The sequence below is a fragment of the Bos indicus x Bos taurus genome, chromosome 5, assembly GCF_003369695.1.
Source record: "Bos indicus x Bos taurus breed Angus x Brahman F1 hybrid chromosome 5, Bos_hybrid_MaternalHap_v2.0, whole genome shotgun sequence".
NCBI classification, from domain to species: domain Eukaryota; kingdom Metazoa; phylum Chordata; class Mammalia; order Artiodactyla; family Bovidae; genus Bos; species Bos indicus x Bos taurus.
The window spans coordinates 12,738,058-12,764,738 of record NC_040080.1 but is presented as its reverse complement, the minus strand read 5'-3'; the positions used below and the strand labels follow the sequence as shown (position 1 = coordinate 12,764,738).

Below are 26,681 nucleotides of genomic sequence, written 5' to 3'. Positions count from 1 at the left end.
CTGATCCAGCAAGTCCTGTCTTGGCTCTAGGCCACCAGATCATTGAAGGAGAAACTATAATATCTTAGACTCTTCACCTCCTTAGAGATAAATTCGTATATCACAACTCATAATAATCCTGTGATTATTTACTGCATTCATGAAAACAAGCCTAAACTGGGAGACCTAAACTGCGCCAGGTCTAGCACGACTGACCCCAAACACCACAACCCGGTACCTCCTTCACCAGGAGTGCTGTGTGCAGAGGTGAAACTATATTTCCCAGTAACCTCTGCGGGGCAAGGAGCGCGAGGGAGGGCGGGAAGGGGCGGGCCTTTGTATGAACAGCTTTCCTAATGGTGCGCAATCCAGAGGCTGTGTAAGCCAGTGGGCGATTGGCCGGGCTTGCGCCCGCCGCGCCGCCCCTCGGTTTGAGTGTTTTTCTGTTGGGCTCTTGGCGTCTGCAGCTCCAGGCAGGGTGAGTAGAGTTCCGGGTTCCAGGAGTGGGAGGTCAGAGAAGGGGTCTGGGAAAGAAAAGAGGGACTGTGCCCGGGGCGGGGGTACTAACTGTGTGAGCAGTGCGGAGGGAAGGGGTGGGAGCCTGAGAGGGCTCGTCGGGAGGCCCGGGCCGTAACGGACAGTTAGCATCTTTACGGGGAGGATAGGCGGCACGGGAGGATGGGGGCTCTGGTCTCCGGGGGATCAAAACAGGACGAAATGGAGAAAGGAGTACGGAATGTAAGCTCCTGGGGTTCCCTCATCGTCCCCGCCGGGCTCAGCCTCACGTTCCTCATTTGTGAAGTTGAGAGATGAGATCCTTCACAGAGTTGTGGGTTTAAAGTAATAAATGTCCAAGTGCCAAACAGATTTTAGTTGTAAGTAGACAAGCTATGGAAAATGTAAACCTTATAAAGATATCATAGGAATGGGTAGAAGCTGGCTGAAACACTGTAATTTGTGTTATAAACAAGGGAAGGGCCAAGTTCTTTCAGGAGACAGGACGATGCTCCCATCTGCAGGTAGAACACACGGTCGTGGGAGAGGTGGGAGCCCCAGAGAACTCTATTCCGTCCCCTTTTAGAGAATGACAAATGCGCTTCCTCTGCAGCTAGTTCGTTTTGGATGGAGTGACTCAGGGAAGAGATGGAGGAGGTGGCACTTGAGTTTATCGTGTGCAGATTGGATTTCATTGAGTGAGATTATGAGTGGAGGGAACTATGGACCAGCTGAAGGGAAGCTCCTGAACAAAGACATGGACGCCGGAGTACACTAGGGGAGTGGAGGAAAACAAGGCAGGAGAGGTAGGTTTGGGCCGTACATTTAAAAGCCGTGAGGCTTAGGCAGAGTTTGATTTAGAGCATTAGACTATGAGAAACACCGATGAATCTTAACTTAGTCGGGTGAGGGGTTGAACAGTTAAGTCATTGTAGTAGGTTAGGTAAGAAGACATGGAGGATCCCTAAATAACACCTGTCGTTGTCAGAAGAGGGTCAAGAGAAGGAGTAGTGAAATGATTAAACTTTCAAATCCAGGTTACTTGAAAGATGTTGAATTGGTAACTGAAATAGTAAAGTCAGAAGGAGCATGTTTGGGTGACAAAGATGATGTATTTGGTTTGGGAGGCATTAGCTTTAAGATGTTAAAAAATACGTGGCTTGAATGATTTTTTTTTTTTTTTAATATTAAGGAGTTTCATTGGTCAGTTATGACCACACTTCTGGGTTCATGACCCAGGAGTGAGCTGTTTCATTCTGATTTTTTCTTTTTTTAAGTTAAACATTTCAAGCTCCAATGGGACACATATAGATGAAAATATGTTACATAATTGGAAATTCAAGTCAGGAGATTGAAAGATCTCATTTATTCACTCTAGAAGTCATTGTAAGTTATTCTTTTCCAGGTCGTGTTTTAGATGATACAGGTAATCATCAAAAAGAAGTGGGAATAATGTTCCCAAAGAAATGGAGAGAGGAAGTAGTAAAGAGAGTTGAACACAAAACCTTTTGAACCAAGGGAATAAAATTTTCAGTGAAAATAGTAATTGTCTGCATTTATTGAGTGCTTAAATGTGCTGGACATGTGCTCTGCTCTTTTATTCATTTAATCCTTACACCAGCCTGTGACATATATGCTATCATTATCCCCATTTTCTAATGAGTAACTGAAGTTTAAAGAGGTTAAGTAAAAACTTCCTCAAGGCCACACAGCTAACTGGGGACAGAACTTTGGCTCAAACCCAAGTCTGCTTGATTTCAGAGCCTGTGCTCTCAACCACAAAACAATATTTTAAAAGAGGTTAACGTTGTCAGGCACGCAATCAAAGCACTTGTTGAATGGAGAAGGATGGAAGCAAAAGAACAGTTGGACTTATGAATGTGGATGTCTGCTGATGAAGAAGGGCAACTTCAGTGCAGATGTAGTAGCAGAAGTGAGGTTATAAAGCTAAATGAGACATAAGTGTAGACAACTTTTTGTAGGTGTACACTAGATCAGGAAGGAGGAAGGAAGAGAGGGAGGTGAGAGGTTGCAGGTTGTTAGAAGTTCTTAGAAAGTTCCACTTACTCTTCACTGATTTGAGGACAGTGGCATTTCAGATGCCATCCAGATACATAGACAGGAATGGAGTGCTGCAACATAGAAGAGCCTTAAAAACATCAGGTGAAATAAAAGAAGTCAGTCAGAAAGACTACATACCATATGATTCCACGGGCATGCAAGTCCAGAACAGGAACCTCTGTGGAGCGGAAGTAGATTGGTGCTTGCTTAGGGCTGCAGTGGAGTGGAATGTAGGGGAGAGCTGGAGGTTACCTGGGTTTCTTCTTGAAGTGCTGAAGATGTTCTAAAGCTGCTGATGGTGATGGTTGCACGTGTCTGTGACTCTACTAAGCTCATTGAGCTGTATGTTGAAATGAATGAATTGTTTGGAATGTGGATCATACCTCCTGAGAGGGCAGGTTTGGTGGTGGGAGGTCTGTGTTGGGGGGCTCAGTGTGGGGCGTGTTAAGCTTGAGTAGACCTGCTCAGGCAGAAGTGCATGAGTCTTTTGAGGGCGCTCAGGACTGGAGGCTGCATTTGAGAACTGCTGGTGTGTTCCTGGTATTTAAAGCCACAAGGCTGCATGAGGTCACCAAGGCAGTAAGGATGAGCTGAGAACTAGAAGTGACTGAAGATCAGTGGCCAGTGAGGAGGGAGGGAAATGAGGAGCATATGGTGTCCTGGAGGCCAAGTGCAGGAAAGCTCAAGGAGGTGGGGGGAGGAGCGGGGAGAACACGGGGTTGTGAGCAGGAAAATGGCACCTGGAATTAACCAAAGTGGTGCGTGCTTTCACTCCTTGTCACAGAATTGCTCCCCAGGGACTGAAGATTGTAGGCAGACATTTACCAAGCAGAAGAGCACTGGGATAGACTGTTAGGTCACCTCTCGCCTGCTCACAGTCACAGTGAAGTGACAGCAGGCTTGACGAGAAAGCTTTCCCCAAAGCCAGGTTTACGAAGAACCCCTCCCATGCCCCATCTCCGCATCTTCCCTCCTCCCCTCTCTCCTTCACATAACATGGTATTCCCTCTTTGACAGTGAAGTTTATCTTCCTGAAAATTCCTGTGACAAGATTGATCTGTGTAGAAAGATGGTACCGACAGTCCTACATGCAGGACAGCAAAGGAGCCACAGACATAAAGAACAGACTTTTGGGCTCCGTGGGAGAAGGGGAGGATGGGATGATTTGAGAGAATAGTTGAGACATATATATTGCCATATGTAAAATAGATGACCTGTGTGAGTTCCATGTGTGAAGCAGGGCACCCAAAGCCAGTGCTCTGGGACAACCTAGAGGGACGGGGTAGGGAGGGAGGTGAGAGGGGGGTTCAGGATTGGGGGGACACATGTAGACCTATGCCGATTCATGTTGATGTATGGCAGAAACCATCCCAATATTGTAATTATCCAATTAAAGTAAGAAATGTGATCTGTATTATCAATTGAAATGGAAATTGTGCACGAGCTTTTTAAAGATAAAACAATAGATGCAGCACACCAAATACAGTTAACATCAGTGCCTTTGTATTTAACTTAAATTTAGCATGTTGAGTCCTCGGCCTGAATTCCCACTTAATTTCTCTTGGTTATTCGAAAGTTTTCTGTATCTCCCTCTGCTATTATTTCACGGAAAGAATTGTCAATTTGTTTTTGCGTGTAAATTCATTGCAGAAAACTTTCATACGAGGGCTTTTCTTTTGTGTGCTTGCCATTGAAATGTTAAATGTCAGTCTGATTGTATTTAAAAACAATGATGAGGAAGAATGTCTGAAAAAAAAAAGAATGTCTGAATAAAATCCCGTGATCTGGAGCTGCCCAAATAATACTGCATTCTAAAACGGCACATTCTGATGATGCTGGGTGGACCGGTCTGCGCATCCTGTCCTGTTTTTCCTGTTCCTGACCCCTCGTTCTGGATCTTTTGTGTATTCGACAGGTGTGAAAGGACAGCATGAACTTTACCCCGACGCAGTCCCCTGTCTGCAGAAAGTAAGACATTTGCTTATTTTTGAGTTGTTGAAATAAAGAGCCTAGACTTCTGGCACCCGAGTGCCCACTGGCTTAGGAACTAGAAGGGTTTTGGAAGAGAACTTCCCAACTCTGGATTTGAACTATGTTAGCCCTCACTTCTCTATTCTTGTTATGTGGAATTTAGATTAAAAACTAGGACATAGTAAATGTTAATACCAGAATCCAGGCAGTTTGAGTGAGCCTCGATTATAGGGGAAACAACCAACAGACAAAACCAGGAGACTGGACTCTGGCTCTCGGTCAGCCTGCATGACACCTCCTCTTCATCGCCCTCCTCGTCATCAACACACTCCTGTTTGTAGAACTTCAGAAATACCTTTTAGTTAGGTTATCCATTAACCTATTTGCCAGAGGTATCAGAAGGCAACACCTTTTTAAAATACGAAACTCAGTAGTATTTCTGTCACGAGCTTTTAATGATTTATAAAGTAGTATTTTTTTCGTCATGCTCATCTATTAAAAGTGCTGCCCATAACCTTCATTAACTACAACTCTGGGCTTGTTTAAACTCTGGTATAAAGTTTCTCTGCTCTGTGGTCTATTTTGTTGTTGTAAACTGCAGGCAGTTAGCTAAAGTGAATTAATTCTCACATGAGAATTTCTCTGCTTCTGCATCATTTGTTTTCTATAACTTTCATTGTCTCGTTTGCTAAAAGCAAACAAACCAAAAAAACCCTCTAATCTAGCCTTTGCACTTGGCTGGTTTTGGTCTGTGTAATTCAAGTCTCTGATGCTAGATGTTGGGCTCTGATTGGTTGTGTGATTATTGATGAGGCTTTATTTTTTTTAGTTTTTAAAAAATATTTATTTATTTGGGTGCACTGGGTCTTAGTTGTGACATGCAAACTGTAGTTGCTGTGTGTGGGATCTAGTTCCCTGACCAGGGATCAAACTCATGCCCCCTGATGTGGAGCTTGGACTTTCAGCCACAAGATCACCAGGGAAGTCCCAAGGCTCTGTTTTCTAATCCTGAATCTTGATCCACTTATTTGTCTGTCCCTTAAAGTAAACTTTCATTTTTCAAGTTCTGATTATAAATGAATAGTAATATCTTCTGTATATGCATCTGCGTGCATTTTCCCATTTAATATTGTTCAGATGGTTCAGTCATACAGGTATCTCTAATTCATGTTTTCTGTAACTTTGAAAATATTCCATTGTCTGAATACACCACAGTTTATCCGTTATCCTGTTGAACAAAAATTTGGAAAGTTTACTGTTTTTGTTATCACAAATAAGGTTTCTATGAACATTTTTGTGTATGTCACATTATATGTATGTGTAGACAAGAGAATTGCAATTTACTAGATTTAACCAATTTACTTTCTGTAGGTTAATCGAATTACACTCCACCAACAGCATATAAGTGTTCCCGTTACTGTATTCTTAATAGTATCAAATTTTCTGACTGTCACTCTCTGGCCTTACTTAGTTGATATTCCTTTTTTTCTTTTAAATGAACTCTTTTTATTGTCTAACTTGTATTTTGAATCCAGCTTTAAGCCTTTAATACCTGGAGAGCAGTTCATAAGATTGATTATTCACAAACCCGTAACATTAAACTCTCAGGTTTGTGAGCACCTTCATTATGAGCACTTTAAGAACATAAGCTTTATTTTTAATTTGAGGAATTGTAACATCTCATAGACGTTCAGACAGTTTTATGAATGTGTCCTTCTCCGTCTCACACAGGCCTGCAGCTGTCCACAAGCATGAGGCTGCCAGCAGCTTTAGCAGCCCCACCAGGTGGAAGGGTGTGTCCTTCTCCGATTCTGTACAGTCGACTCCCCTGCCTTCGGTGGAGGATCGCTTGGCTGTCCTCTGCCCGTCTCAGGAGCTTCTGGAGTATTATCAGAAGAAGATGTCTGAGTGTGAGGCAGAGAACGAGGACTTGCTGAAGAAGCTGGAGCTGTACAGGGAAGCGTGCGAGGGGCAGGTAAGGAGGACCCGGTGCGGCCGTCCTGGAGTCTGAGCAAGCCCGTCCAGTGCTGGGGACACCCGCGAGTGCCAGCTGGCGTCCGAGCACACGCGTCCGTGTTCTCTGTAGGTCCCTCCCACCTTGCCGAGCTGCCCTCCTCCCGAGGGCCTCGCTGGACCACGATGCCCCAGACTGCTGTGTCTTTTCCTCTCCGCCTTCTTGTGCCTCTGGTTCTTTCTCCCTCTCACGCCTGACTTTGCTCCAGTGTCGCCTCCACAACTCCCTGACTTCTCCGTTTACTAAGTGCTGTGTGTCAGCTTCTGGCCGCCCTGTCCCTCTCTAAACGGCACCCCCTTGGCTTCACTCTAGGAGTCGCTGCACTGCCGCATGTGGCCCTGCTGGTCTGTGCCCCTTGCTGGCAGCAGCTCGCCCTGTGGCTTACCCCTGTCCCCCACCTTGGTCCTGGATCAGGGCCTCTGGACCATGGCCCTATCCACGGTGAGGGCTGGCCAGTTCTTTGTCCTACAGACGGTCTGGTGCACAAAGGACGTGTGCAGCATCCCTGGCCTCTGCTCGCCGGATACCAGTAGTCCCCACCCCCACCCCCAAGTGGTGACAGTCAGCAATGCTCCCAGACATCACCAGAGTTCTCCTGGGGGCTTAGGCAAACCCCACCCCCCCCCCCCCCACCCTCCAGCTGAGAACCGCTGCCTAGAAAGGTCATTGCAAGATGAATTCACAGGAGATAAATCATGGTATCCTCAGACACCACATGGAAGTTTTACCCTTTGGTGGTAGACTCCCGGTCCCGGCCCCGCCTCCAGGCCCAGGCCCTGCCTTCCCTGCTCTCCTTTGGCCCACAGGCCCCTCTCCTCTGGCAGCCTCACTTTCCGCCCGACCACGCTCAGTCACCTGCACCCGTATCCGTCCCCTCCTCCTCACTGCTCCAGGGAGCATAGTGAGGCTGAACAGATCCAGCAGTTTCTGTTTATTTTTTGGCCATGCCGCACAGCTTGCAGGATCTCCATTTTCTAACCAGGCGTTAAACCCGGGCCATGCCTGTGAAAGCCCCAAATCCTAACCGCTAGGCCACCAGGGAACTGCCCTTTGTCTTCTGTCTTTAACCTCTTCTTCACATTGGCTTTTCCTCCTCAGTATATAGGTAGACTCAAGTCTTTCCCAATGAAGGAGAAAGGCCCCGCCTCTAGCCAAGCTTCCCTAACTCTTCTCTCAGGGCAGGGATGGCTTTCTTTCCCAGTCAGCCTTCCAGAATAGTTTGACTTGGTCACCTGCTCGGCGACTTCTTGACTGCAGCTGGGTCCAGTCCTCAGCTGCTCCTCCCATGGCTCCAGGATATGTTGCCTCAGTGACCTCTCTGTGACCTCTGCGGTATGTTCCCTATTGACCTCTCCTCTGAGAGGTCTGCTTCTGTCTTGATTCCAGAGTCATTTTTCTTTCCCAGTGTCTGGCTTGCCTCTCTGACTAGTTCTCAGTCTTGATTAACAACTTTCTTTCCTAATTCTTTTTTTTTTGGTAGGTGGGGCGGGGGGAACAGTGAAGTAGAAAAGACGTAAGTTACAACCCTCAAAACTTTGTCCCTTTGGGGAAGGTAGTGAGAAGTTATATCATAATGGTTCAGAGAAGGTGTGACCAGCTCATGGACATTCATTTGATTGGCTGGTGGTGAGGTCATCAGGAGTCAGCATCATCCCCCTGCTAGTTCCAACCTGTCTGGGGTCTATGTACTTGTTGGCAGCATACTGTTAGCATACAATACATTAACTGCTAACTTCTCCCACCTGGAGGGGGTTTTGGTCTCTGGTCTCAGAGCTTAGTAAATCAGGTTCTTGATGTCTCATTGCAGAAAAACTCAGTGAGAGACAAAATGAGACTCAAGAGGTAGAGGGAAACTCCACAGACGAGTATGGGCCACTCAGAAGGTGAGAATGGCCTCTCCTTCCTTAGCCTTAGATGTCAAAGTTCTTTGTGATTCTACCGTAAGTAATCTCATTTTGTCCACGCGTTGTCCTCCTGCCTATGGTGTTGTAGCCAAGCCTTCTGGGAAACAAACTCTCAGAAGGACAATGCAGATAGTGGAGTGCAGTTTATTACAGTGGTGGGCCCAAGGCAGAGTCTCCTCTTACCCAAGGACCCTGACCAGTTTTTGTGAAAACCTTATATACCCTAAGTGTACGTACCCAAACCCCTCTCCCTAAGTTCTCTGAAACTAGTCTGAACAAAGGAAAAGAAAGATATAATCAAAGTTAACCCATGATTCGTATGCCTTAAGCCTAGGTAGTTAACAGTGGACAATTATCAATAGGCCTGTGGTCATACCCCAATAAGCATAATAGAATTTATGATTTTATTCAGTTACACAGATAATTAGGGTATTTTTGTAGGCCGGGGAGAGTCTAGGTACTAGCCGTAGAAGCCCTGGGGCTCTTCCATCTAAGGGGTCTGGTTTTCCAGTTGGTATGTCGTTTCCATAGATACTGGTTGTATAGCTCAAAGTCCACAGTCCGGCCCAAGAGGCAGTCCTGCTTTCAAGATGGAGCCTGTTCTGTCTGTTTCCTCTTTCAACGGGACGATGACACCCCAGGTAACTAGGGCTGACTCCTCCTCCTGCTGAGCTCCATGGTGCTGTGTCCATATCTGAAGTCAGGAACCCCCTTCCCCCCTACCTATGCGTACGCGTAGACCCCTGCCATCCCCTCTCTCCACTCCTGTCTCTTAATGCTTCTTTCTTCTTCATGATGGCGTCAGTGCCTGTGGTTCTGCCCAGCCTCCCTCCGGTCACTTGCTGAGACCTGCTGATCCTGCCTCCCAGACATTGCTCAGTCCCTTCCAGCCACCTCATCATGGTTGCAACCACACTGTCCAAACTCCTGTTTCATCTCAGACTCTCATGCCACACTCTCAAACTCCTATTCATCCTGAACAGCTCCTAGGATCCAGCGCCTAGGGTCACACTGCTCCACCGACCTCTCACTTTCCGCTCCAGTGATGCTGTATGTTAGTCCCTCAGTCGTGTCTGACTTTGCGACTCCATGCACTGTAGCCCACCAGGCTTCTCTGTCCATGAGATTCTCCAGGCAAGAATACTGGGGTGGGTTGCCATTCCCTTCTCCAGGGGATCTTCCTGACCCAGGGATCAAACCTAGATCTCTCGCATTGGAGGCAGATTCTTTACCATGTGAGCGACCAGGGAAGCCTGTTTTTAAGAATACTGGAGTAGGTAGCTGTTCCCTTCTCCAGGGGATTTTCCCAACCTAGAGCTCAAACCCGGGTCTCCTGTATTGCAGGCAGGTTCTTTACTGTCTGAGCCATCAGAGATACTGAGGTCCTTGCATTTCCAGCTCTTCCCCGAGAGCACTGCCTTCCTCCATCTCTGCCTTCCTCTCAGGCTTCAGCTCTCTGGTGGCCTCTGACCCCCCAGCAGCTGTCAGGGATTCTTCCTGGGCCAGCTCACCCCTCCCCCATGTGTGCTGCATTCAGTCCTCTCAGTTTAATTATTGGCATGTCTGTCTCCCCACACAGTTCCTCCTGCTCTGTAAGCAGGAGTCACACCTTTCATCTTTGCTTTCCAGAGTTTTATAATGCATATTACATAAAAAGCATTAAAGTGTGACTTGGAATTCCCTGGTGTTCCAGTGGTTAGAACTTCGAGCTTCCACCTCAGGGGGCACTGGTTCGATCCCTGGTCTGGGAACCGAGATCCTGCAAGCTGCACGTTGTAGCCAGATTAAAGGAGTGGCTAGAACAGGTGGATCATGTGGTGTCCTGGGTTCTGTCGTCCGTAAGAGGAGGTGATGTGAGAGCTCTGAGGTCATTCACCTTGTGGGTTTAAACTCATCTGTACGCAGCCTGTTGTAATTTGGAGCCTGCATTGCTGAAACTGTCCACTTTGTAATATTTCTACGTGAACTGACGCCACTGCATGCAATAAGAGCTACTCCTCTGAAGCCCAATATCTTGTCAGCTGCCTTTTTTTTTCCCCACCAGCATAAACTGGAATGGGATTTGCAGCAGAGGGAGGAAGAGATTGCTGAGCTGCAGAAAGCTCTGAGTGACATGCAGGTCTGCCTCTTCCAGGAGCGAGAGCACGTCCTACGCCTCTACTCAGAAAACGACCGCCTAAGAATCAGGTACTAACGGGAGGAAGGAGACGCCAGGGGCATGTTTCTAAACCGCATGGAACGAGATACATTTCTTCCGTGGTCCTCTTAGCTGCGTTCCCAGGGAGCAGGCTCTGAGATAGGGGTTTGCCTGGGCGATGGTCAGTAGGGAGACTCTTAAGGGGAGCAGCTCTGAGCAGATTTGGGTTGAGGGAGAATTTGAATTACGATAGAGTCCATCAAGGACTTCCTGGTGGTTCAGTGGTAAAGCATCCACCTAGTGCAGGAGACACAGTTTCGATCCCCGGGTTGGGAAGATCCCCTGGAGAAGAAAATGGCAACCCACTCCAATATTCTTGCCTTGGAAATGCCATGAACAGTGGAGCCTGGTGGGCTACAGTCCATGGGTTTGCAAGAGTTGACACAACTTAGTGACTAAACCACCACCACCAGAGTCCACCAAGGGACAGAGATCTTGGTCAGCCCCACAGGGAGTGATCTGTCATTGGACGCAGCTCCCACCAGGGAGGGATATAAACTTGGGGAGGCGGCCCCCTTCAGCCCAGGGCAGTTGCTGGAGAAGGACTGAGCCCCTGGGTGATGGGCATCTGAACAGTGTGCCGGAACACCCACTACAGCGCAGTTCTTTTTAATTCTGGTAAAATATACTTAACCTAAAATTTACTCTTTTAATCATTTTTAAGTGTACAGTTCAGTATCGTTAAGTGTCATCATGCAGCCACACCACTGTCCATCTCCAGAACATTCTCATCATCCCACACAGAAAATTTTTATAGGACTTGCATGAAATCTGAGGATTGCTCTGAGCAAAGTTGACATCTTAATATTATGTTTTCCAATCCATGGACACAGGATATCTTTCCATTTGTTTATTTCATCCTTAATTTCTTTTAGGAGTGTTTTCAGTATACAAGTCTTTCCTTTCCTTGGTTAATTCCTGAATATTCTTTTTGATGCTGTTGTGCATCAAATTCTTTTCCGATACTTCATTGTCAGTGTATAGAAATGCATGTTGGATTTGTGTTATGCTCCTTTGCTGAATTCCTTTACTAGTTCTAACAATTTTTAAAGTTAAAAAAAAAAAAAATTTGTGGCACCCTTAGGGTTTTCTGAGAATAAGATCATGTCATCTGTGAATAAGGATTATTTTATTTCTTGCTTTCCAACTTGAGTGTCTTTTCTTCCTTTTTCTTGCCTACTTGGTCTGGCTAGGACTTCAGTACTAAGTTAAATAGAAGTTGCACAATGGGCAGCCTTGTCTTGTTCTTGATCTTAGTAGAGAATTTGCAGTTTTTCACCATTGAGTGTGACTTTAGCCATGGGTTTTCAATTGTGGCTTTTGTTGTGCAGAGATTGTTTCCCGCTCTTCTAAATTTGTTGAGTGTTTTTATCTAAAAAGGGTGTTGAATGTTTTCAGGTGCTTTTTCTGTATCAGATGATGATCGTGTGTTTTCCTCCTTCATTGTGTCCGTGTGATGTATTACTTTGATCAACTTCCATATGTTGAACCTTGCTTGTATTCGAGGAATAAATTCCACTTAATTGTGGTGTATCCTTTTAATATGCTGCCGAATGCAGGTTTACTAATATTCTGTGGAGGATTTTTGTATCGATGTCTGTAAGGTCTGTAGTGGTTTTCGTGTAGTGTCCGTCCAGCTTTCGTATCAGGGGAGTGCTGGCTGATAGAAAGTAAAAGTAAGAGTAACTGTTGCTTCCTCTTCAGTTTTTGGAAAAGTTTGAGGATGATTGCTGTTAGTCCTTCTTTAAGTGTTCAGTGGAATTCACCACGGAAGCCATCAGGTCCAGGGTGTTTCTTTGTTGGGAGGTTTTTGATTCCTGGCTCAATCTTCTTAATGGTTTCAGCCTTGACCTAATGCAGCACTTCATTTCAGTTCTGGGCCACGAGGAAGGGTCACCTTCCACGACACCTGCTACCCGGGTCAGCGCAGTGTCCCATTTCACCTTCCACGTCACCTGTTACACGGGTTGCCGCAGTAACAGCGTTAGCACAGTGTCCTGTGTCACCTTCCACGTCACCTGTTACACGGGTCGGTGCAGTGTCCCATGTCACCTTCCACGTCACCTGTTACACGGGTTGCGGCAGTGTCCCGTGTCACCTTCCACATCACCTGTTACACGGGTCAGCACAGTGTCCTGTGTCACCTTCCACGTCACCTGTTACAAACATTAGCACAGTGTCCTGTGTCACTTTGCACGTCACCTGTTACAAGCGTCAGCACAGTGTTCCTTGTCACCTTCCATGTCACCTGTTACATGGGTCAGCGCAGTGTCCCAGAGAAAGGACATGTTGTCTTCAGACACTGAGCAGTTCCTCTGGCATTATGAGTCTTTGGTGGCGGTAGGCATGAGGTACAATAATCTGTCCTTCATTTTGAAGGGAGTGGCCTGGCATGCCTCGATCAGACCCCTGAAACTTGGCTGATGTGCTATGTAGAGTTTACCTCCGGCCCTTTGGAGTACACTTGAGGGTTCTAACCCACTTGCACTTCTTGTTTGTCCCATCTGATTTAATTTGATAGCTCAGTAGTGAACAGATCCAGGTCCCTTTGGACAAATTTGATATTGAACAGAAGAGCTAATGGTCCTCAGAAAGCCTGTAGAAATATCCTCTTGTTCATGTCACCTGAACGAGAACTGCTCTGGGCCTGTTGATTGTGGAAGGGAGCAGCACATTTGCTTAACCATAGCCACATGCTGTGTACCTAAGACCTGGTTCTCTGCTCTAGCAAAAATGCTACTGCAGCTGGCACAGTCACCGACTTGTACCTACTTGGTAGCACTGCGTTGTTGCCTGTCTGGTTTTGCAGGATCATGCTTGTGAATTAATGGGGATTTGATGGGGACCCTCACCCTTACATCCTTTAGTCTTTGTTTACCATCGTGGCTGGGGTGCAGAGAGGCAGTTTCAGAGGCTTCCACTTGCTTTAACACCGAAACCAAGAAAACAATTTGGAGATTTTGCCAACTGCCAATTATGTTCATTTCAGTTATACATTTGGAGATGGGGAAATGACTCCTGACTGGGTTTGGATCCAGTGGACCCACTTTGAGCTGGACTGGAACCAAAATTCTGTTTATTACCTGGTTCCTGTATGCCCTAGATAATGCTTCATTTCACTAGGTGTCAAAGTCAGCTCAGACTGCCCAGCAGCCCTTCTCCACAGTGCACAGTTACTGGAATAAATGGCCGTGGGCCCTTGGAAGAAAGGCTGAGTGATCGTGACCATGGGCTCTGGCTGAGGCCTCACCAGACCTTACCTCTCGGAGAGTCAGCTTCTTCTTTAGGTAGTAGTCTTGACAGCTGGCTGGGGTGTGGGAAATGGGGCAGAGATTGTGAGTTTGTATAGAATGCAGCCCAGCTCTCCTCCTGCTTTTACTTTTATTTGATTGTTTAGCCTCTCCCCTGTTGACCACTCACCTGTCTTGCTCCTAAGAACACTGTAACAGGTCTGCACATCCCAGGCTCTGAAATCTCATTGTGTTTTTAAAAGATTTTTTAATAAAGTCTTTATTGAATTTATAACATGTTGCAATATTACTTCTGCTTTATGTTTAGTTTTTTGGCTGCAAAGTATGTGGGATTTAGCTCCCTGACCAGGGATCAAACCTGCTCCCCTTGCATTGGAAGGTGAAGTCTTAACCACTGGACCAGCAGGGAAGTCCCTGACATCTCTCTTAAAGTTTGCTTCCTTGGTCCATTTGTGGTATCAACTGTCTGGGGTCAGTTTCCTGGAAAATGAACTCCGCAATGGAGATTTGCTTGCAGGAGGTTTTCAGGGAGTGTGCTCAGGAGTAAACCACCAGGGGGCACTCTGGAGAGTCTGAGTGTGCAGAGGCTAAGTGGCGATTCAGTGACAGCAGGCCTCAGCCCCTGCCACAGGGTGCCCTTCTAGGATGGTCCTCAGATCCTGAAACGAGGTGAGAGGACTGGGTTTCGCACCCCTCAGTAGCCAGGCCCCGGGTGCAGGCTGCTCCTCAAGCAGACAGTTGGTGAGACAGGCCGCCTAGACTCAGAGCAGGCCTGGAGAGAGATCCAGCTGTGAACTGTCAGCTCCCATGTAGCTGAAGAGGCAGATTTGAGCAGTACGCCCTGGTGTCTGCCTTCACGCTCTTCAACCAACTGATTGAAGTTATTTCCCGCTGGGTTCTCTGAATTCCTGAATCTAAATGCCTGATGCTCTTAAAATTAGAGCTGAAGTCTAGATAAATCCTATTTAATTTAATTTAGTTTAGTTAATTTTTTGGAGCTTATTGCTGATGTTCTCTCCTCTCTTGACATTTTTGATTTTCAATGTTTCAGGCATACAGCAAAGTGATTCAGTTATGCATAGGTATGTGTATATACCTATAAATATATATATAGGTATACAAATATATTTACTTTTCAGCTTTTCTTCCCCAGGTAAGTTATTACAGGATATTGAGTAGAGTTCCCTGTACAGTAGGGCCATCTACTTTATATCTAGTGGTGTGCATATGTTAATCCAAACTCCCCGTTGATCCCTCCCCCCTTCCCCTTTGGTAACCATAGTTTATTTTCTACATCTATTAGTCTGTTTCTGTTTTGTAAATAAGTTTATTTATATCATTTTTCTAGATTCTACGTATGAGTGATACCATGATATTTGTCTTTGTGTGACTTCACTTAGTATAATAATCTCTAGGTCGATCTATGTTGCCATAAATAGCATTATTTCATTCTTTTTTATGACTGAGTAACATCCCATTGTGTGTGTGTAGTGAAGTAAAGTGAAGTGAAAGTCACTCAGTCAGGTCTGACTCTCTGCGACCCCATGGCCTACAGTCCATGGAATTCTCCAGGCCAGAATACTGGAGTATTCTGGAGTATATTACTGGAGTATTCCCTTCTCCAGGGGATTTTCCCAACTCAGGGATCAGACCCAGGTCTCCTGCATTGCAGGCAGATTCTTTGCCAGCTGAGCCACAAGGGAAGCCCAAGAGTACTGGAGTGGGTAGTCTATTCCTTCTCCAGCAGATCTTCCTGACCCAAGAGTCTAACCGGGGTCTCCTGCATTGCAGGTGGATTCTTCACCAACTGAGCTATCAGGGAAGCCCTCTGTGTTTAGAACATCTTCTTTATCCATTCACCCGCTGGTGAACACTTAGGTTGTTTCCATGTCTTGACTATTGTAAATAGTGCTTCTGTGAACACTGGGGTGCATGTATCATTTTGAATTAGATAGTTTTCGTCTTTTCCGAATATATGCACAGGAGTGGGATTGCAGGGTCATATGGTAGCTCTATTTTTAGTTTCTTTAAGGAACCTCCATAATGATCTCCATAGTGGCTTCACCAGTTTACATTCCCACCAATAGTGTAGGAGGTTAATCCAATTTAATTTTAACTTGAGGTTATCATTGCTTTAAAAATAAATGAGTCAGAAGGGAGATCCTTTAAACAAACATTTACTTACTCTGGACACAATGTATGCTTATTCTCTATGAGAATTGCAGGGAGCTAGAAGACAAGAAGAAGATTCAGAATCTCTTGGCTCTTGTGGGAACAGACACTGGAGAAGTGACCTATTTTTATAAGGAGCCTCCCAACAAAGTAAGTCCTCCTTTATATAGCAAGGTAGACAAGGCTTTTACAAAATGCAGCCTGGGTCCTTAATCAGACAACTTTGATCCTTGCTAAAGAAGCTCAAAGGAGAATTAGCTACCATGGTCTCAGTTTGCTTTTTTCAGAGCATTTTCTGCAATTACAAACAGGTTTGTGATTTTATTCTTTTTCTTCAAAAGCCTTGGAAAGTAGCATTGTTTACCCCATTCTGCCATTTGGAAACCTTAAGCTTAGAGGAGGAGGTGTCTTGGATGAGATTAGAGGGAGCAGCAGGAACAGACTTAGTGTGGGAGCAAGTTTCAATACTGGATTCTTTTTTAGGGCTTCATTTATACCGATTACAAAAGTAATGCGTGGTCTTTGTTAAAAACAAACACAGATTTCAGAAATCTAATAGAAAAGTGACAGTGTCCCATAATTCTGTACCCTAGAGATAAAGCTTTTTTCCTACTCATATAGAAACATTTATGTGTATAATTGAGATTTCCACTTGTTCACTCTATAAACAGTGCTTCAGTGAACATCTTTATACATATCTATATATGCATGCTTCAGTGTTTCTGTTACTTTCCTAAAAGACCTTGTCAAAGACCACTTTCTTTTTTTTTTTTTTTTGGTTTTTATTTTTATTTTTTTTGAAATTTTATTTTTCCATTTCTATCACCAGCAGTGGTTTTAGTCAGTGTGTATTCAGTTTGTTAGTGGGTTTTATCCAGTTTGTCTTCTCTGGTCTCCCATATGCTTGGCATCCTTATATGATTGTATAAGTTTTGACCAGTTTAATTTATGAATGGTGTTTGATCTGGAGAACTAAAGCTAAAAAATGAAATACTGTATTTATAGGAAGACTATTTCTGTACTTTTTTTTTTTTTGGCTTCTTCAGGTCAGCATTCTCCAGAAGACTGTCCAGCCTGTAGAAGTACGTGAAAAGAATGAGTCTTCAGCTCTCAGAGCAGGTACCAACTGTATTTTTAGAAATTCTTATTGATGCAGAATTAAAAACCATGGTGCAAATAATTAAACAGTTTTTCCTACTATACAGTGATAATAAATATTCATAATCATGCTGCTGGTGGTTTCAGATCTTACTGAGCTTTTTTTTAAAAACCTTTCTATGATGTTTTAATAAAGTAGAATAAAAAATATATCTAATTAAAATGCTTATGGTGATAAGTCATAAAATATACTTGGATAACATGTGGAGTCACAGCCTGTTAATTATTTTCTAACCCTCAGTCTCCTTATCCTTTCCTCTTTTATTAATGGAAATCTCAGTTTTTTAAAATTGAGATATAATTGACATATAATGTTAGTTTTAAGTGTGCAAAGTAGTAAATTGGTATTTGTATATACTACAAAATATTCACCACAATAAGTCTAGCTAATGCCATCACTACGCATGTGGAGAGAAGCACTTTTGAGGTCTGCTCTTAGAAAGGAAACAAAAATTCTAACTCGAAATAACGTGCACCCCAGTGTTCACAGCAATATTATTTATAATAGTCAAGATATGGAAACAGCCCAAGTGTTCATCAGCAGATGAATGGAATACTACTCAGGCATTTAAAAAAAAATGAAGTCTTGCCATTTGCAGCAACATGGATGGATTTAGAGGGCATAATGCTAAGAAATAAGAAAAATATTGTATGATATCACTTATATATGGAATTTAAAAAATAAACTAGTGAGTATAGAACAAAAACAGACTCACAGATGTGGAGAACATACTTACTAGTGGTTACCAGCAGAGTGAAGGAACAGAAGGGGCAGAATAAGGGTAAAGGATTAAGAGGAACAAACTACTATGTATAAAATAAATAAGCTACAAAGATATATTGTACAGGACAGGGAATATAGCCAGTACTTTATAATAAGTATAGACAGAGTATAATCTATAAAATTTTTGAATTGCTATGTTGTACACATGAAACAAATATTATAAATTACTATACCTCAATAAAAAGAATAAATAAGCTTCTTGATTCATCTAAATCATCAAATTATGTTTAGTGCAGTTTTAGTGTTGCTTGCTGATAAAATCATTTTGTCCATTGAAAATTGGGTTATACATCATAACTAAAATGTTTAGATTTAGTTTTTGTAATTCATTACCCTTTTTCATTAAATAAGATTTTACAAAGAAATTAGATATAACTCCAAAGGGAAATTTAGTAGTTTATTCTTCAGAAAGATCCAGGTGACATCCTAACAGAGTTCCGTTAAAAGATTCCTATTTGCACAATTGAGCATTGTAGTTATTGTACATTGTCCTTTTTCTTCCTTTCCTTCTCTTCCATATAAAGAAAACCAACTTCTCTGCAAAGATAATGTTGATGCTTGAAAAGCAGAAAGAAAAGCTAAGTGAAGGTCTCCACTGTTTTTTGTTTCAGACTCTAAAGGCAGCAGGAGGAAATCAGCAGGGAGAGAAAAGGAGGTGAGCACTGGGCTGCATCAGAGAGACGTCCAGACCCTCGCCCTCCAGGTACGATCGTCGCCGCTCCGCACACAGGCCTGGAGCGGGTCCTGTGCCCTCACTAGCATGTGCCACGTGTCTCCTGGCACACGTATTTCCTCTGGGCATCTTGGGATTGGAAATTTGAGGTTGTTCCTAATTTCCCAGAGCTCTATCTTTACAACCATTACTCTGTACTGCACCATTCTAGAAGTGCTGGTGTGAACCTGCAGTTCATTCAGCTCATAGGCCGAACCCTCCCACCAGAGTCGTCAGAGTCAGAACTCCCTGTGCAGCTGGCCTGGGACACGCAGAGCTGCAGCTGTCTGTCCCCAAACGGTGACCTTTGGGGGTACATCCATTTGTCTGGTGCATGTATTCCAAAGTCTAAGAAAGTAATGAGTCACCCTCTCACCATCTGGTCATCATATGTCACCTACAACCCTGATTTTTCATCTAACGGCATTCAAGTTCCTGTCCTTATCAGAGGGCGTGTTGATGTAAATGGACAGTTTCTACCTTTGGCCAGTGTCGCCATGTGGGGTCAAGACAGCCTGACTCAGACAAGGAAATCACATTATACTTGTTTTGCCACACTTTCTAAATTTAAAAATGAAGACATGAGTCTTTCTCTACACAACTGGGAAGTCCCAAAAGGGAGACAGTTCTGAAAGCCCAGAGAGAGAGATGGTGAGAAGGTGAGCATCTCGGAGAGGGGAGACGGGCTTGTCCAGCCTTTCTGGTGTGACTTGGGTGCTCTGCTTGGTGTGGATGGAGTCTGCTCTCATGTGGCCTCAGACCACATGTAAGACGTAAAGAGGAGTCCAGTCGAGATTTTTCTCTTGTTTGTTTTGCTGCTGCACGTCTGTTTTTTTTGTTTGTGGGGTTTTTGTTTTTCTGGAGAGAGGCTCGCTGTTAGGGGCGAGAAGCGAGCAGGAGTAGAGCGGGAGTGGACGCCTCGCCCCTCTGGCCTGTCCAGGTGGAGGCACTGCAGGCGCAGCTGGAGGAGCAGACTCGGCTCTCACGGGAGCAGGTGGCAGGGCTCATGGAGGAGAGGCGGATCTGCGTCGAGGAAGTGCAGGTTCATCAGCAGAGAAGCCGGGACAGAATCACAGAGCTCACCAGAAGGTGGGTACTCATGAGCCACACTGGACAGGTTTCAGGTGTCTTCCATGTGGTTTAGAAGGTCCGGGGGTCAGGACTGTCACACTCACTGCCAAGGTGGCAGGTTCGATCCCTGGTGGGGGAGCTAAGATTCCACAAGCTGGCAGTCCTGTCCAGTAGCAGCAAGGGTCCTGGCACTGAAGGAACCGTCTCAGCAGACCCCCACCCCCCGCCTCTCTCCCAGTTCCCTGGCATGCTCATCTGATGCTTTTCCTACAGGACTGGGGCTCTACATTCTCCCCTCAACCCCTCGGAGAGTTGTAGTCTGATCTTACTGTCCTGGAATATCCTTTTCTCCACTGATGGGTTATCTAAGTCAGCATAACAGTCCTTTTCTCTTGTTCGACTTCACATACCTGCACCAGAAAATGGAAACTATGTGTACTGTTTTTACCCCATTCCTGCCTGCCTGTCCCCCACTCTCTGCAGTCTGCTCTTGTTCCCTGTTTTGCTTAGCGTGCCCTGTCTAAAGTCATCACTGAGTTCATTCGTATCTTTCTGTGTGTCTGGGCCTCTGACCACCCCCTTTGAAATCCATCTCCCTTGGTTCCCGCAGCACCTGTCTTTCTTGGTTCTCCCCATTTCACCCTCCTCAGCTGTTTGTCCACTTGCAGTGACCAGAGCTAGGCTGTAGAGACATCTTCAATAAAGTGTGTTTGAAAATGTCAAATTCACCACAACTGAAACTCAACTTTCTCTTTCCCGACAAGCACCCTTCCCCATCTACCTGCTGCTCCATTCTTTCCCATTTAGCCCAGTGCCGTCGCATCCATGTAGTTTCTCAAGTTTGGAGACTCTGGGTCGTTTTCAGCTCCCCACTCTCCAGTTTCTGATTCCAAACCCCGTCATCTGTGAACCTGGAAGCCTCTCCTGTCCATTCTCTGCCCTCTCGTTCTCGGCTCAAGCTGTGTTCTGGTTTAATCATTGCTGTCACCAAGCTGTGTTTGCTGTCGCCGGTCCCCTTGTGCCCTGCAGGCTTCCTCCCTGTGAGTGTCTCCTGCTGCCTTGACCCTTGGGAGTCTCAGCCCTGAGTCTCTGCTCCTCTGGCTATAGCTCACCTCGTTTTTTAGCCAGACTCCTGCGGCTGTGGGTCACGCAGCACTCACGTTGCAGCAGCCCCTCGCTGTGCGGTCATCCTTCTCTGACCTTCCCAGGAATGGGTGCACTCTTCCTTACACATCTCCCCCACATCGCCTGTGGTGACCAGCGTGATTCAGCGATGGACCTTTTCACCTTCTGTTTTAATGATGTCTCTTCCCCAGGGTCTTTTCCTGTGTGCAGAGCAGGCACATAAATAATTCTTGAACACTTGATGACCTTTATCTTACCTTCTCTATCCTGCATTAAATATCCTACATTTTAAAATGTTTTTTCACAGGAATTCCCTGGTGGTCTGGTGGTTAGGACTTGAAGCTTTCACTGCCAAGGGCCCAGCTTCAATCCCTGGTTGGGGAACTAGGATTCCATAAGCCATGTGGTGCGGCCAAAAACAAAAAAATGTGTATATATATGTACACACACGTGTGTATGTGTGTATATGGGCTTCCCTGGTGGCTCAGATGGTAAAGAATCTGCCTCTACTGTGGGAGACCTGCATTCAATTTCAGTCCCTGCGTTGGGAAGATCCCCTGGAGTGTGTGTGTGTATATTCTTTTTCACCTTGCAGTCTTCATCCTGTTGGTTTTTTTATTACTTCACAAACTTTTTTAGTGTCTCTTCCTCCATTCTAAAGCGTGGTCGCTAAACTAGACATGATACTCAAGTTGAACTCGTTGACCACTGCAGGTAGAAGATGCCCCTGGCCCTTGGCAGGCCCTGCTGCTTCCAACATCATGTCTTGTTTGCATTTGGCTGGTACCTCTCCATCTTTATTTTTGGTATTTTGTGCTTAAGCGTAGCATCTCCAGTTTCTATTGGATTTGAATTGTTTTTCAGGGAACAATATTTTTAAATTGTCAGAGTAAAGTATGATTTTACATGTCAGAATATTAATAACCTTCCTAGTTCAACTTCTTCTGCAGATCTGAGCACTTGATTGGCTCCTTCCAGTAGATCGGCATCCTGAGGGTGTTGAATGGCAGGAAATCCAAGGCCATTAATGGCTGCCTGTTAGGTGTCACTTTGAGACCATTTGTACATTTTCAAGAGCATGCTTCCCCTGTTTGTAACTGAGAGCATAACACCAGATAGAATAAAATAACCTGTTGCAAGCAAGAGCAGTCCTTGAGGGAACTGACTCAATCTCTCCCTGTTTATACAGACACACGCGTACCTGAATATATTCATCAGATGCCGGTTACTCCTCTGACATTATGTAGTCTTTGTCCCCTTCTCTGTGTACTCTCTTACTCATGAGAAGAACTAAGTGGATCTCACCATATGTGTTCAGTGGAAAACTGCGGTATGGTATTTAGTGCCCTTTGCAAGCAGTCCGATCATTTGATACAGTATATTTCTAGCTGCTGATGTTAAACTGATGAGTTGCTAACTCTTCAGGATATTTTTTTTTTGAAGACAGAAACATCATTTGTCTATTCCCAAATCTCAGCAGGAATCTATTTAGTACCTGTGTATGTCTAGTAGCTGGTACTGTCCTTGATGGTCCTTGTGGCAGCTGGCAAAAATAAATGATAAATAAGGTTAAGAAGTGTTGCGCTACAGCACAGGGCGTAGAGTGGAAGCACTGAGGGGTTTCGAAGAATGGAGGGGCCACGTGGGCTGAGGCCATTGAGGTGCTTCCACCGAGGAAGCCTATCTCAGAAAAAGGACAGGATTTGCTGTTGGGCAGCTTGGCCCAACAGCTCACGGGGGAGCTCGGCCCAGACAGAAGCAAAGCTGTGTGGATGTTTTTGTTTTAGAACTTGTGTTAACCTTTAGTCAGAACCCCATGACTTAGTTTATTGTAAAGTCTGGTGCCTTGGAAAAGTCCATACTTAGGCTGTGTGTAAATATTTCTGTAGTCCGTCTAATTATGTAACCTGAAATTAGCACCCAGAAAAATATCTGTAAAGGCCGGTCTATGAACCAATGTAGGTGCATTATACCTTGTTCAATAAAACATGTAAGACTGCTGGTGATCAGATGAAGCGTGTTTTTTAAACGCTGATGGTATTTACAGAATCTATGTATTACACAGTTTTTAAAGGACCTGCATCTTGGCTGCGTTTGAAGTAACTGTCACATGTACTGGGGAAGCATCTTCATGTCCACATCTGTACTTTCTTCCCTAGTCTCCACCACACCCAGGAGCTGCTCTACGAGAGCACCAAAGACTTTCTGCAACTCAGATTTGAAAACCAAAATAAGGAGAAGTCCTGGATGCTTGAAAAGGATCACTTGATGTCAAAGATTAAGGAATACAGGATGCAGTGTAAGAAGAAAGAAGAGAAAATGGGGAAAATGTGGCTAGTTCACGAGAGTCATCACAACCAAAATGAATATATTAAGGTAGTTTCCTCTATCTTACAGAATTTTTTTTTTATTCTGGAATTGTTGAAAGAACTTGGAGAATTTCAAAGAACCTAATCATTGTCATATAAGATCCAGTCCAGGAAGCTCTTGTAGCAACGATCTCAAGAAATAGGTCTCAAAGAGTAGCTCTTTGTTACTGTGTTTGGGGATTTAGAACACTAAGTGTTGACTGATCGACAGATTCATTCAACAGATGTTTGTTGAAGTCCTGTGGTGGGCGGGGCTCTGAGTGTACAGCAGCAGAAGGCTAGACCAGGTCTGTCTTCATGGCATTTACATTCTAACAGGTGAGAAAGACTAGAAACATTAACAAATAACCAAGTATGGGTTACAGAAAAGTGGTCCTGGGAGTTCCCTGGTGGCCTAGTAGTTAAGATTTTGGGCTCTCAGTGCATGGCCCAGGTTCATTCCCTGGTCAGGGAGCTGAGATCCCACAAGCCAGGTGGTGCAGCCAAAATACATTAAATTTACGGAGGGAAAAAAAGTGGTGTTATAGAATTAGAAGGATTCTGTGAAGATTGTATGTTGCTGTTGGAGGTCTACTTTTGTTGAGAAGCACTGGGACACTATCTGGAGTCTGGCATTTTTGCTGAGACCTGGAGAGTGAAGCTTGCCAGGCAGACCTCGGGGAAGAGCATCAGGGCAGGTGTGAGGGAGCATGTGGCCGTGAGGGGTGGGCACGCAGGGTGGAGGGAGGGCGGCCGTCACGTCACGCTCCTGCTGAGGATGCACAGCTCCGAGCGTCGTCGTGTCTTTGAAGGATTCTGTGTAAGGAAGGGGCATCCAAGTTGGGCTTCTTCAGGATCATCCTGGCTGCTCAGTGGAGCATGTGTTTTAAGTGCTGTTGATGTTTCTTTTTAAAGAAAAACTTAAGAAGTGTATCCCCAAATAGTTTGTAATGTCTTATTTGGTACAATTCCTAACTCTTTTATCTGACTCTTCCAAGAGCCGAAAATATTTGTTTCGTTTAAAAATTTTTCTAAAAAATAAAGGGAAAAAAACCCAGAATTTCCTACTCTGTACACATTAAGAAAAAAGCTAGAGAATCCTCCAGAAGTAGGTTTTCAGATGTTCTCCGTGATGTCTTGTTCCTTCACTGATTTAGCACTTCTGGAAGTCCTTTCTTTCTTTCCCTCAGTGCTATTTGAATTACCCAAATTAAAGAACAAATGAATTTTTCTCTCCTTCTGACCCACAGTCCCTAAAGGATAAGCTCATACAAGAGAGAAGGCTGTCCAGCATGTACCAAGAGCAGTGCATTTCCCTGGAAGAAGAGCTGGCCCGGATTCGTGAGGAGGAAGGAGCAAGGAGAGAGATCTTTAAGGTGTGGGGTTCTCTGCCTCTCGGGGGGCGGGCAGCTGGCTAGGGGTGCCCCTTCTGCTCACAGAGGCCCTCCGGGTGTAGGACCGCACCAGCAGGATGGGGAGACGCCTGCAGGCCATGACTAAGCGCTACGAGGCCTTGGAGACCCGGCGTGTCTTAGAGGTAGAAGGCTTTAAGACAGACATTAAGATTCTCCGGCAAAAACTAAAAGACGTGGAGCAGATACTCTATAAGGTACTTGATCCTGAATTACCAGGAGGGAGTAGAGGTGTGGGTGAGTACACAGCACAAGGGCCCCTCTGAGGGAGGCTGGGCCACATCACCATCCTCCTGGTCTCTCTGAAATCAGTGTAAACAGCGCGTGCCAGAGGAAGACAGGACAGACTGAAGCAACTTAAGGACAATGTCAGAGTATTTCCACCTGAGCTCAGCTCAGCACAAGTATTCATCCCTCCCAACTCAAGGAGTGGGTTCAAAGAGTCGTGTCTTGGAGAAGGTGATGGCACCCTACTCCAGTACTCTTGGCTGGAAAATCCCATGGACGGAGGAGCCTGGTGGGCTACAGTCCATGGGGTCGCAAAGAGTCGGACACGACTGAGTGACTTCACTTTGACTTTTCACTTTCATGCGTTGGAGAAGGAAATGGCAACCCACTCCAGTGTTCTTGCCTGGAGAATCCCAGGGACAGGGGAGCCTGGTGGGCTGCCGTCTATGGGGTCGCACAGAGTCGGACACAACTGAAGCGACTTAGCAGCAGCAGCAGCGTGAGTAAGTGCCTACTTCAATTGTGAATTAATGATGGCTTAAAATATTACATTTTTGCAAATAAAACTCAACACTGAGAGCTGCTCAAGAGCAGGAATACCTTGTTTTATTCTTCTTGGGATCCCCAGTTCTTCGTATGGCTTCTGATTTAGAGCAAGTTGAGGTTAATAAATGTATAAATGAATTAAAAAAAAAAAAAAGAGTCGTGTCTGTGGGGAGTTCCCTGGGGTTCCTGTGGTGAGGACTCAGCGTTCTCACTGCCAGAATCCGGGTTCAGTCCCTGGTCGGGGAACTAAGATCCCACAAGCCATATGGCCTGGCCAAAAAACTGTCTATTTTACAAATAGGGAAAGTGAGTAACTGGGTTAGAAAGTACTTCTTCCCTATGAGACACAGCTTCACGTAGAATCTGAGGTGCCTCCAGTGTCATCTTAAAGAGATGTAACTCTCCATCCACACACCCTGAGCAGTCACTCTGCCAAGCAGGTTCACACAGAAACAAAGCGATGCTGCCTTTCATGCTTTGGCAGATTTACTAATAATGTCTATATTGGCCTCTTTTCTCACTGTTAATTGTTGATTGTCCTCTGACTCAGGCTTCTGTCCTGTTGTGTGGGGAAGCAATGGTTTCGAGCCTTTTTAGCCCTAACTCTACATTTCCCTTTTCTCAGTGAGTCTCTAGACTAAGCATTGAATCTACCCTGTGAACTAAGAGTATCAGAGAAAGGAGCTGGCACAGCTGGGGCTTCGTGCCAGGTTTCTCTCCTCTGGCATCTGCCATAATCACTTCTTTTTTTTTTGAATCTCTAGGCCACACTCAACGCCCAGGCAAACCAGGATCTTGCCATTCTGTGTGAGGTTCGTGATAGCAATCGACTGGCACACAAGATACAGGGAGAACTGAGGAACCTCAAGTCCAAAGTGTTTGGTCTAGAGAATGAACTTAGGCTCTGCTGATGTTACAGTTTAGGAATGGCACAGGTCTGGAGTAGGTCTGCCTCCTGAAATTCAAGAAAGTCATCCACTCCCAGAAACCATAGGCACAGAGTTGTCCAGAGTAGTGGTGTCCGTTGTTATGAAGACAAGGGGAAGAATCAACTTTTTTTTTTTTTTTTTGCATCCTAAGATTTATGGGTTTTGCTGTCCTGTTAACTGATACTGGGGTTTTTTGATTAATTAATTTTTTTTTTTTTTTTTGGTCTGGATTACAACCTGAATTACTTAGAGACTTTCCCACATTATTTGGGAGTTTATAATGATAGGGGTTTTTTCATTTGTTTGTTTTTGTGTTTTTAAGAA

At 45.0% G+C, this 26,681-nt stretch overlaps 1 protein-coding gene across 2 annotated transcripts; it reads left to right on the top strand.

The window, feature by feature from the left end:
• Positions 1–369: 369 nt before the first annotated feature.
• Positions 370–26,681, top strand: CCDC77 (coiled-coil domain containing 77). Of its 2 annotated transcripts, XM_027541004.1 has the most exons (13): positions 384–457; positions 1,088–1,280; positions 4,451–4,503; positions 6,238–6,481; positions 10,469–10,611; positions 16,098–16,194; positions 17,091–17,163; positions 18,598–18,689; positions 19,639–19,787; positions 23,054–23,270; positions 24,493–24,618; positions 24,699–24,851; positions 26,193–26,681. In XM_027541004.1, the coding sequence occupies exons 3-13, from the start codon at positions 4,466–4,468 to the stop codon at positions 26,337–26,339; spliced, it is 1,479 nt and encodes a 492-aa protein (XP_027396805.1). In that variant the 5' UTR covers positions 384–457; positions 1,088–1,280; positions 4,451–4,465; the 3' UTR covers positions 26,340–26,681. The 2 variants fall into 2 exon arrangements, with proteins under 2 accessions (XP_027396803.1, XP_027396805.1); XM_027541002.1 differs by lacking the exon at positions 1,088–1,280 and having other exon boundaries at positions 370–457.